At 52.0% G+C, this 12,475-nt stretch overlaps 2 protein-coding genes across 2 annotated transcripts; both read right to left on the bottom strand.

Annotated features, from left to right (window-relative positions):
- Nucleotides 1-1,633: 1,633 nt before the first annotated feature.
- Nucleotides 1,634-2,963, bottom strand: KRP23_5966 (uncharacterized protein; the record flags this gene model as incomplete). Its single annotated transcript, XM_067891096.1, has 4 exons — nucleotides 1,634-1,688; nucleotides 1,774-1,892; nucleotides 1,956-2,584; nucleotides 2,666-2,963. 4 exons carry the CDS (start codon nucleotides 2,961-2,963, stop codon nucleotides 1,634-1,636), a joined length of 1,101 nt encoding a protein of 366 aa, XP_067745485.1.
- Nucleotides 2,964-3,348: 385 nt separating this feature from the next.
- Nucleotides 3,349-3,720, bottom strand: KRP23_5965 (uncharacterized protein; the record flags this gene model as incomplete). Its single annotated transcript, XM_067891095.1, has 3 exons — nucleotides 3,349-3,450; nucleotides 3,513-3,557; nucleotides 3,628-3,720. 3 exons carry the CDS (start codon nucleotides 3,718-3,720, stop codon nucleotides 3,349-3,351), a joined length of 240 nt encoding a protein of 79 aa, XP_067745484.1.
- Nucleotides 3,721-12,475: the final 8,755 nt, after the last annotated feature.

Genomic DNA, 12,475 nt, shown 5'->3' with positions numbered 1-12,475 from the left:
CTATCCGCTAAAACTGATGCAGATCCTTCAAGTGCCGGTGGATGTATTGCTGTACCTCTTGCTGGCTCATCTGGAGGTGGCTGAATTGTTGCGGTGGAAGAGGGCGTAGTTACCGCGCGTGAAATACTGTCAAATTCATGACCAATCGACGGGGGGTATGCGAACGGTTGGTGTCCTAAATTGATGCGGATGATTTCACCCCGTTCAAGACTGATGCCAGGCATCATACCCGATCGCTTGTCGTCTACAGAGCACTTGAATTCAGAGTATGCGACACCCAGGTTGACTCCATTTCGATAAAATGTCATCTCCTGCGTGTTTAAGTCCAGCAGGCAACCGATGATATCACCAGCTCTCCATTTCTCTCCGTATGAAGATGATCCACTATTCCAGCGTCGCTGGCGGTTACCGTCGTACGACCATGAGTGAGCGTGATCTCCGACCCCTTCACCTTGGTCTGAGCTTCCCTGAAAGTACCCATCGATCCACCCAACTTGAATCAAGCCACTTGTGACCACCTCTACCTCATAAAACCACTTCCCTCGAAATAACGACACACCGATTGTTGATATTGAACCGAAGTTACTCAAGCCTTCGATCTCGCCAGAACGATCAATATCAACACGACCGCAGACTGACGTCACACAGCTTTGATCCAGCATAACGGTATCACCTTCATCATTATCGCGTTTTCGCTCCACAATCAAGGACGTGGTATAAAAACCAGCTGCAACATCCAAGCACCGACGGGAATTTTTCTCTGGTCGAACTTTCAGAGGAACAGGCAATAATGCGTCTGCGCTGCCTCGATTTCCAAGTTGTCCCTTGTTATTCCGTCCGAACACGTAGACTTGGCCGTGTTCTGAAAGTAGCACTGTGTGATAGCACCCACAAGTCGCCCGCATCATTCGCGTATTGGCGGATAAAGCTACAACATTTGGAAGATTCTGGTGAATCTTGTTTCCGATACCTAGTTGCCCGTAATCGTTCCGACCAAATGAATAGGTTCGTCCACCCGTGGTGACAACAACCGAATGGTAGTAGCCGCATGCAACAAAGCATACCATTTCGTTCGGAAGTGTGACGATAGTGGGTATCTTAACTTGACGATTGTGAGCTAGGCCCAACTGCCCATAGTCATTCTTTCCGCAGGAAAAAAGTTCTCCGGTGGCTGTGCAAATGACGGTATGGTACAGACCGCACCCTACCATTGACACTTCAGTACCTTCGAAACTCTTCACAAGCTGCGGTGTGGATTGGTGCTGTGTGTGATCGAGACCAAGTTGGCCACAATCATTCATGCCAAAAGTGTAGAGTTCCCCGGAATCCGTGATCACGGCGCTGTGGTGGTAACTCACAGAGGCAAACCCAAGCTTCTTTGTCTTCAATGATTCAATAAGTTTTGGTACGTGAATCTTGGTGGCCAAGTTTTCATGCCCCAACTGTCCCCGGTCATTGTAGCCCCAGGAGTACGCTAGCCCAGTGTCCGTTAGCGCGATCATATGCTCGCAACCGTTACTCGCTGCAATAGATTTTATTCGCTGTGAGCGCAGAGCTTGCACGGGGCGAAGCATCATTACCCTCTCGTCGAAGTGACCCTGACCACACTGACCGCTTTTGTTCAATCCGCAGGTTAGTACGACTCCATCATTTGTGAGAATCGCCAATGTTTCGTTGCCACTGACCACCTGACGAATATCGTCCCACCCACAAAGAGCTACACTAGTGAGTTGATGCCGCTCAATATCATCTCCTGTGCCTAGTTCTCCGTACGAGTTCTGACCACAGCTGTACAGCTCACCTGAGGCCTCACACTTTCCATACATAGGCTGTTCTTTGAGCGCGGCAAGTTTGGCAATTGATGTCTCCAAATTCACTGCTCTCGTTGGTGGCTGCTTCATTAGCCAAAGTATCACAAATAACATTGTCGCAAGCGATCCGCGGGCAAGGCCCACCTCTGCTAGCGTTTCGATCGTGCAAGCTCCGATATGAACTTCACTTTCAGATGCTCCATCATCCACCGGGTATGCCAGATCACCTAAGCAGTCACTTAGCAAATTGAATGCTGACGATGCGGACGGTGCGAGGTACATACTGTCCGAGTAGGCAGTAGGCTTCAAAGGTTTCAGGGTGGCCTTCACCATTTGCAGTGCGTGTTCGTACTGTTCTGGGTTGTTTTTGCGTGTTGCCTTCAGTAGCATGACCACCAGGTCCCAGCCCATTGTCATGCAGTTCTGGGTCGGTAGTGGCAGCGGGGGGGGCGACACTTTACGCAGTGACATGGCGTGAGCTCTTGCAGCCAGGAGTCGTTGTTCGTACCGGTATTTTTCCTTCTTCGTCATCTGGTACAATGCCTGCAAGTTTCTCACGTAACTCGCCACCCGGGCGTCGAAAACGCCAGGCATCGCCTCACCCGCATCTCGCTTACTGTCTTGTCGTGCAGACTCTAGTCCGTCCTGGGACGGCAGCCCTGCCAGCTGTGAAATGTGCTGGAACAACTCGTCCACCGAGTCCACGGAGCTCATGAGCTCCTTCATCTGCTGCTCGGGACTGCGTGTCTGCAGTCGCCCGGACACTTCACTCTCTGTAGGGGCACAGAGGTAACATACACGAGGTCATTCCCTCGTTGAAGATTGAAATACTACCTACTAGAATTGCGTGTTACCTTTCGGTAGGTGCCGCAGTGCGGCGCCAAACTCGAGGATCTTGTCCATTACATCTTTTGAGTCTTCGGTAGCGGACGGGACAGACACGTCGCCGGCTTTGAGCACGTCGCAGAGCGGGACGTATGGCGCCTGGAGCGGCCGGAGCAGAGTGCGCTCGCCCGGCGGCTGCGTCACCGCGGCCGGAAGCGAGACCTGCTGCCCCATGACCCGTCGCCAACTCGCAGCTTGCTGTTGGTTGTCTGCTGTGTCTCTTGTGCCTCTGCGCGCCAGCTCAACTCGATCAGTGGCGAAGATCATCGGCCCGGCAGCCGCGACTCTTCCGGCAAAATGTATCTTGTGTTCGATACATAAAAAACATGTTGATTGGTTGAAAATAATAGTGCTGTTATGGGCGATAAGTGTTTTGTTCCCTTAAAAAACAAAACACTCGTTATATAGCCCGATTGGGTAACACGAGACTGTCCATTCATGCCCAACGAGGCCCGATCCTGGTGCCCGAATGTGCCCGACTAGGAAAGAGTCGGAGAAGCATCGCGCGATGAGTCCTTCACTGTATACGTATAGCCGGACATTGGCTTGGAGCGTCGACTTGCATTTTTCAACCAAGAATCGCCACTCCGATATAATATATACAAGTTGAAGGCATCGTGCAGCATGTCAACCTGGTCCCATGGGGAAGAGATTAGCATAGATAGAAACAGGTTCTCTTGAAAACGAGGAGCGGTACCTTTCCCACGAGTTCTTGTACTGTTTCATCGCGTTGCGTCACTTCTCGGGCTTGAATCTACATCCAGACGCCACCGCTTAGCTGCTTGAATACCATTTCACGGAGAATTGACTCCTCACCTCAAGGTTGTTCTTGAGCTCTTCAACATCTGAAACAAGAGAATTCTGCAAGAAACACAGCAACAGGAACTCAATCAGTTCAAAACAACAAACAGCAGTATGTAAGCCGTCGTACGGTCTTTTTTGTCAATGACACTGCTGATAAGGACTTGGCGGTAGTCGCCACCCCCGCCTTGGAGCTTTCTGTAGGCCGGCGCAGCGCCACCATCGATGGATCAGGTCCCTCGCCTGAGCTTCACACTCAGTCGGCGCACGCTATCCGTTATGTCCGTTTCCGGGCCATGCTGTCGAGTGCAGCCTGCGACGTGGCTATTGGTGGGCAGACGACTCGCTTTGCCGGTCTTCTCCGCCGCTTGCTGAATCGCTGCTGGAATGAGTGCAAATGCGCCGCGGTCGTGCTTTGAACCATGGAAAGCACGTGGCTAGCGATGCATTCGAGCGGATCCGCACGGCAGAGTTTGTGGCTCGTGTAGCTTCCTATCCGCATCAAAGTGGAGTCCACGATGGACCGCGTCGACGTGCAAGACATGGACTCGGAGACGCAGCAGTGCCGCACCCAGCTTCTTCTCGACTAGCTGCGCGGTTTCACCAACGGGACAGCTGCTGCAGCCTGCCGTTGGGCCGTCGTGTTAGCTATCAAGAGACTGTGCCAGAAAGAGACTCTGTACAGCGGGCGCACTTACGATCAGAAGAACCCAAATCCGTCCTTCATCCCAGAGCAGCTCGAACTCACGTTTGATCGAATCAAGGTGCGCCTGAGCCGTGCGCGTCTCAAACGTCTCTGCATGGCGGGCTCCATCGAACGCGACCGTGCTGTAGTTGCCCGTGCCTTGTAAAACAAACTGCCAGCTCGGAGTACCCGCTGCGGCACTGCTTTCACCATCGCTTGACGCTACAGATGAACATTACCGCGGCTATCTATCTCAACTTGCCAGTTGTTTTGCACGGCAACAGACCACATGTGTTCGTCAAACTCAACGGCGTGTGCTCCAACAATAGGACCACGCAATACAATAGTCTGCTCCCAATTCATCGTCATTCCCCCCCCCCCCCCCCCCCCACTTCAATTGCAGCTTCCCATCGTCAATATGTCTCCGTCGATAATCGCTACCTTCCAGTGCATGAGTCTGGGGCCTGCGTGAAATACGTTGACCCCGTTTTCGATCATCATAGGTGAGCTTTTCTCGGTGACTTGTGCCCGATCAACGAGAACACGAACCGTGACACGCTGGGAGGCACGGATGATAGCGTCGGTCAGTTCCGGATGCGACAAGATGAACATAGCGATATCTACTGAGGTCTCTGCGCCGTCGAGCAAATCAATGAGCTTCTGAGGTGCAGCTTGGTCGCGAGAAAACCAGTAGTCTACAACTGCAGTTTGTAGTCTACCCAATATGTCCTGCTCCATGCGGCCAAATACTCGACGGTCGACCCCCATCATTTTTGCGATGTCCTTGAGCGATTGGGTTTGTGTGATGCTTAAGACCTCGTTTCAGCATTTCCACCACGAAACGCATGGGGGTCCGCCGACAGGGTTTACCTCACTTCGACTCATCTTGTTTGGGCTGGGCGTGGACGATGGCGTCGATCGTACCGCGGGCGTGTCCCGTGCTTTGATGCAGCTGGGTAATTCTCTCCCCTTTCTGGTATCGCATGCGAATCTGGGACTTCTCTGCTGGAGTTAGTCGCGGACGGCGTTTCTTGGGCAGCGGACTTTGCGTTCTGTAGGCATTCGGCACGACGCGTCGCGAAGCAGTGTACATTTGACGTGCTAGGAAAAACGGAAGTGGCCCGACCTCCGATCCTCCACGTTGACTGAAATAATAATGGCTCGGAAAGTCCGATCCTCGACGCTGCTGTTTAACTGGCTCGGAACGTCGCAAAGTGGGCAACTTATCCTCGAGTCGAGGATAAGTTGCCCACTTTGAAATTTCCGAGCCAATTAATACAGCAAAAAAAAATGTTGGGCAGTGGGCAACTTATCCTCCACTGGAGTGTGAATTGCCCACTTTCCGACTTTCCGAGCCATTTAACCCTTTCGCGACGCCCTTGGATAAAGTATACTATACAAGGTCAAGATACTCCGATCTAAAAGGGCACAAAATTCGCCCTTTAAGGTTTTCACGGTACTCGCGTGAGGCTTGAGTGCTGTTCACTATCCTCCCGGATGCGGGATAGAGAAAGCCGGACGGTCTAAAAGGGTACAAAATTCGCCCTTTAAGGTTTTCACGGTAGTTTCCAAAGACGCAGCGGATTGGCTCATATTTTTTTTTCTTGCGGCGACTAGACGAATTCGACGATCATTGGTTGAAATGCAACGAAATTTACGCAGTAAGAAATCGCAGCCTTCGTAAAATACCATACCAGTCTCGTCTCCGCGCGATGACGCGGTTGAAGCTGTGTACACGTCACTACGATGGCGACGCAAGCTAGTTGCCCTGGGTTAGCGAGGCAGGCAGCCTGCCGCAGGCTAGCCGTGGTCTGTGCGGGACACGTCGTATGGACGTCTAGTGCAGTGGGGAAAGGTAGCTTAGCAGAGGAATAGATAGACCAGAGAGTTGAGTTTACAAGGCTGGTTAGCAGAGATGAGCGCTGAACTGCTGTGCGCTTGGCTATTATGAATTGTGAGTTTTACTGATTTGGTCTTCCATATATGCATCTGATTGGGAAATCCTATGCCTGTCTGTTCCCGCTCTATCCATAAGCACCAATGGGAGTAAATATCTCTGTCTCACTATGCCGTTGACCGATTTACTCATCCAAAGAGACCCTGGGGTGAATTTTAGTTTTTGGCGCGAACCTATAAAATGATCACCTTCCCAAACCGATTGGTATCAATTAGAGTAATGAATAAATGATGCATGGCATCATAACTCTATTAATTTATGCCTTGAGACATAAAACCCATGCCGCTCGCAGGCCACACAACCGATTTTTCTCCCTCGCGGGGATGCCGAAGCGCGACCGCGATGAAGCGCGAAAAATGATAGAGAAGCGTCCACGTCGACGGGTGCGCCACCTAGCGAGCGCAGCAAGCGATCTGGGCGGTGTCGTCGCATTCAATGACGTGTGGACATGGCTCAAGAAGTCTGGCTGGTATTCTAAACCGCCTCCCAGACGTAGTCTGGACCTGCGCTATCGCTACGTTCGACCGGATGGTGATGCAGACGGTCAAGAAGGCGTCGATTACCTTCTTGGCGAGGCTGCTGTTCTTCGGTATGCTGCCGCCCTCACAAGTACGAGTCTTGCTTGTGTGAACGTTCGCGGCGGTGGTGCTAACGACGCATGAGGGGTTGTTATGTCATCAGGGGGCAGAAACGACAACGGCAGCAACGAGCATGCCGAATCCAGGTCAAGAGTGGACGAAGATCGAGGAGGGCGCGAGCGCGGGCGAGGCAGTGATGGCCGCGATGGCGGACATGGCGTGGCACCGGGTGCGTATCCGATTGATTCAAGAGTAGTGACTGCAGCTGATGGTATTTGTGCGTGGTGGTGCGTAGCAGCAACAGGCAGTAACAAAGACGGCAGCGGTAATCTGGCGGCATCCAGGCCAAGTGTGGATGGAGCTCAAAACAAACGCGGACACGGTCGTGGCAGTGGTGGTGGCAGCGACGGCGGACGTGGCAGTGGTGGCGGCGACGGCGGACATGGCAGTAGTGGCGGCGACGGCGGACGTGGTATTGTTGGCGGCGATGGTGGACGTGGCATTGCAGGCAGCGACGGCGGCCGTGGCAGTGGTGCTCGCGCTCGTGGACGTGGAGGCGGCGACGGTGGACATGGTATTGTTGGCGGCGACGGCGGACGTGGCATTGCAGGCAGCGACGGCGGCCGTGGCAGTGGTGCTCGCGCTCATGGACGTGGTGTTGTTGCTCGCGATGATGGATATGGTAGTATCAGTTGCGGCGGTGAATGTGGCATTGGTGGTGGTAATCGTGGCAGTGGTGGCCGCGTCGGCGGACGTGGCAGTGATGAAGGACGTGGCGATGGAATGGGTGCGTAGTTGTCTTGTTGCCGTCTGCTGTTTAAGCATTCATCATGTATGTATTAATATGAATATTTGTATACTTGTTGTAGTATCAAGCGCTGTTCCTGGGACGCCACAAGCCACAACTCGGGGGCAAACGCCCGACTCGTTACATCGGACCCAGCCAGCGAGGACACCTCCGATAATGCTGCAGGAGGTATACATGAATAAGTTGGTGGCATTCACTCCGGAGCGCGAGACCTGGATGAAGTCCAAGCTCTACCGCCCTATCGGACCGGCATACATTGTGGGGCGTGTTTGCCGACGTCCGATGCGAGGAAAGTTTGCGTCACTGTTTGAGATCCGCTGGCTGGATACTCAGTTCCAGAACGCTGTGGAACATGTGAGTGTCGGATGTGTTCAATCTGGAGTGGAGAACTACAAGGAGCTTACCCGGTTGAAGGACAACCCCGACTGGCAAGGGCTAGTAACGGGTGACGCCGACGATGACATTGACGTGGATGATGACGACAATTTGCAAGTGGTGGAAGAATACAGAGAATTTGATCCGGGTGTTTTGCTTCCTGCCAATATGGAAGAAGTCGAAGCGATTCGAAATCTGCGATTTGAGCCCAACGGAGAAGTTGACGCGCCGACTGACCTCTACCAGCTTGCCGACGGCTCAACGAAAACGACCCTTCTACCACAGTATAAACACCTGTTTGAACACTCGGCCACCTCCAGCTTTTTTGCGTACCTGCCTCTGTACTTCTGGCGCCAAGTGCTGTTTGAGACGAACAAGTATGCTATTGTGCACGACATCAAAATTGGAGCACCATTCACACTCGCGGAGCTGATGGCGTTTCTAGGCATCATGTTTTATATGGCCTTGAACGACAAAGGTGAATATGCGAACTACTGGGGCCAACAACCAGAAGACCTGATATTTGGTGGGAACTCCGTCTCGCTGGATAGCGTGATGTCTCTAAGTCGCTTCAAACTTCTGCGGTGCTGCCTGAGTTTCAATGCTGTACCGACCACACTGGATCGTGACGCTGCTGCTCGTATCCGACCTCTACTAAACTTGCTGAAAGTGACTGGTGGTCTCTATGTCAAGGTTGGACGTAATGTGGCTTTGGACGAAGCCAGTATAGCGTGTCGGGCTCGACAAGGAAGGCACATGATCGTGTTCAATCCCATGAAGCCAACGGGTAAATACCATTTTCGGTTCTATGTTGCCTGCTGCTCATCTACCTGGATCGCTCTAAACTACAAGCTACATTGCAGTAGGTGTGATGTTGGCGACCGGCTCGATGGCGTAGTTGGACAGGAAGAAGCACTGTCGCTGCGAGTAGAATTTGACAAGGTGTCTAAGATTCGACAGCACGTGTTGGAGGTCGTGAGGCCATTTTTCGGTACTAACCGCATCATCAACATGGACAATTACTACACTTCGGTCCAACTGCTTCAAGAGCTGAAGCTCAAAGGTCTTTACGGTCGAGGAACCATCAAATCTAACAGCAAGCACTTCCCTCGTCACACGATCCTGGATGATTCTAAATGTACGCGCGGCGACCTCCTCCAGGCCATCTCCCATGATTATAGCATGATCGCTGCGTCATGGTGCGACGGCGACATCGTCAACATGGTGTCGAATGCCGACCCATCTACGATTACACCTGTTACAAGAATGGTGGGCAATTCGTCACAAGAATTTGCTGCTCCGACATGCATAGGTCAGTACAACCAGAATATGCAAGGGGTGGACAGGTTGGACCAGATCCGAGGCAGATTTTCCATTGCAGATGGCCACTCCTTCAAGAAGTGGCATAAAAAACTTGCCTTAGCAATGATAGATATTGCTCGATCAAATGCGTATTTGACGCGGCGGCTAGCAGGAGTCGGTCCTCCTGCGCGTGATCCACATCGCGAATTTGTCATGGATTTGGCGTGTCAGCTCATGAATGGCAAGTGGATCGAAGCTCCCAGCGAGGGTCGTATGGTGTACGGAACTAGTTCACTAAACGATGTCGTGGATGTGGAAGGCGTTGTGCCGACGCCAGTGTCGACCCCCAGCGCGAACGTTCCCGTCCAGCGATGCACTGCCGTTGCCTCGAAGCAAATTCACAGCAAGAAGAGCCGGAAACGACGCAGATGTGTTGTGTGCCGCTGGGAGGATCGCTACCCTACAGAGGTAACAACATACTGCCTTACTCACAGTGTGTCCTTGTGTCAAGAAGTAAACGAGAAGCCCCCAACGAGCTGGATGTGTCCACAGCAATCTTGGACATGTTGGGATAAATTTCACAGGTTTTATTTGCTCCAAGATCTGTTCACCGTGAAAGGTAACATTCGCAGGGGCTCGTCTCTAGCTCAAGCTAAAAGCACTGCTGCTGAAAGTAATCCTACCAAGCGCAACCTACCTGAACCAAGCCCAAAGCCAGACGTTGTGCGTCAAATTATCTTATAGCTTCTGTCGTCGGTGGGTGAGCTGCTGAAGCTGGCGCGATGCTGGCCAGGTTGTGCTGCTGCTGGATGGGATGGTTGTGCCAGGTGATGGTCGGGATGATGGTGTGAATATGCTGTCGGCCAAGCTATTGGTGTTCGTGCAGACGCGTTCCTCGCAGTGCTCAAGAAGTGTGTAGTATTGGTGGTTTTATCACTACCTTTTGTTGTAAATATAGATCGGGGTCAAATTAGACTTCCAGCTGCATTCAACCATCCGTTCGTCGGCTAGCTTCCAGCGGAGACAGAATGGTTGCGAACATCTACCACTGTGTCGCGGACAGAAGCGAGCAGTCGCAACAATAATTCGTGCGTTTGGCATGGCGCTAAGTTCTTGGGCTACAAACAGCTTTGCTGATTCTTCGAAAAGAAAGTAATTCGCGTAGATAATTGTAGCATCACAAGTTGGACTTCGTACAGATAGTGCCACGTCTCGTACGTCTGTAGCCTTCATGACCACCTTCCGCAGAAGTGGGAATGAATCAGCATGTCTTTGAATGTGCTTTTCTCCGAGAGTACACAAATCAGAACGAACTTCGACCCCAACACATTTGCTGATGCAGGTAGTAAGAGCAACTTGAGCTAGTACATTGCCAATACCAGCGCCCACATCAAGAAAGATGTCATGCGTGTTCAATGGCCCCAGAGCCGTGATCATGGCAGCAACCCCGGATGGCAGCAACTCCCCCGCATTGTCTTGCGTTCTACCAGCGTCCTGGCGAATGTCTCCCGCAGTAATATTGCTAAATACCGAGGTCAGGACTCGTATTGCGTCATGCAGCGGGAGCAACGAAGAGCATGACGTCGCTGGCAATCGGGGAGGAGCCTGAAGTTCCAGCACTGCGCTGACCGACTGCGTTCCCAACGCATTACCAGGTCTCTTCACCACTGCGCACGCCGACGGCTCCAACGCGCAGATCAACTGCTCCATCGCCGGAGTGATCGACGAATCCGACGCGCCGCCCAACTGCTCCATCACTGCACTGCTCGACGGCTTCATCACCGCAGCCGACCGCTTCGTCACTGCGCCCATCTGTCGCCTCACTACTGCATTGCCTGATGGCTCCACCTTCCGCCTCACTGCTACGCTTCCTGACGACCCCACGTGCCGGGCATCTGCAGACGACAGCAAACACCGCTCTGGCGCTGATCCACCGAAAAAGCAGCGCGGAAAGTCCTTGACGAACTTACCATACGTCCGCTTGAGAGATGCGAGGCGCAGCCGAAGCTCGGCAGCTGTCCGCTTAGACTTGGTCATGCGACGCACCACGTAAGCCCATGTGATCCGAATGCCTTCCTTCTCAAACTCGTAGGCAATCTGAACAAGTTGTTTGTCTTCCCAATCGAGAAAGCTGGTGCGCATGGCTGAGGTAGTGCGTGTGTCTTAATTTAACTATAGCTCCACTGCAACTGAATGATGCATGTGTATAGCTGTTTGTAAGGCCACACAGTGACTGGCGCTGAGGGGAGGGTTGATTCGGTAAGATAAAAAAAATGATGGGGATCCTCAGTTTATGAACGCAAATGGGTGACGTCGCACGTATTTTAAAGAGCCAGACCAAGGCATGCGCTTGCACCCTCTGCTGTGATTGGTAGTAACAAAATACGTGAGTACGTCAGGCCTCAAAAAGCTAAAAGGGCACAAAATGCGCCCCTGGACACGTCTCATTCGCACCATGTTTTGCAAAAACCCTTAAAGGGCGAAAAAAGTATCCTTTTAGCGCGAAAGGGTTAAACAGCAGCCAAAACATTATTTGGGCACTACCACGATGCACTCATCGCCTAGCCCTAAGTGCTCCCCGTCGTATTTTATCACTAAGTTCGTTTTGTATACAGCAAAATCGGAAAAATCGGCAAAAATTCGACATCGTCTACCGCCACCACCTGGAGGGTGGCAATAGTTACGTACCTGTAAACTATTGCCACCCGGGGCAAAAATTCCTGCAAGTCTATTGACACCGACTCGAGGTTGGCCGTTAAAATTTATTGACCGACTTCGTTTGGCTTACCGGTATTACGGTGCCCCACATGGTACCGCGTACCACCGATAAAACCCATAAAAAATACACGATTACCGTAGTTTTACTCATAACGCACGATATTTACTGGTTCATCATTGTACCGTTCATGAAGCTGTGTGTCTGTTCTGGCTCAATCATGTACACGTATTGGTCTTGCCTTCTCCCTCACGGATCACTCGCACGCCGTTTGCCGCACGCAGCTCATGATGTATCCAAATGAATGGCGAGTACACAACGTAATATAACCGTTATATTACTGACCATTATAAACAGAGGCCAGCTGAAAAACCACAATGAGATATGATTGGATGACCGTTATAAGCAGGTATTCGTAATAAGCCAAGGAAGTCGGTAACCCCAGATTCAACATTTGAATGTCGGCTGAAGTGTAGTGCAGGAGCTATCCCTGTTGCCCAGTCCAGACATGGGATGGTCTGTCCGTGCGGCTCTCTCAAGTCTAACCATTGTTGTCT

The sequence above is a fragment of the Phytophthora ramorum genome (assembly GCF_020800215.1).
Source record: "Phytophthora ramorum isolate Pr-102 chromosome Unknown Phyram_PR-102_s0005, whole genome shotgun sequence".
NCBI lineage: Eukaryota > Oomycota > Peronosporomycetes > Peronosporales > Peronosporaceae > Phytophthora > Phytophthora ramorum.
This window is presented reverse-complemented; position numbering and strand designations above follow the sequence as displayed.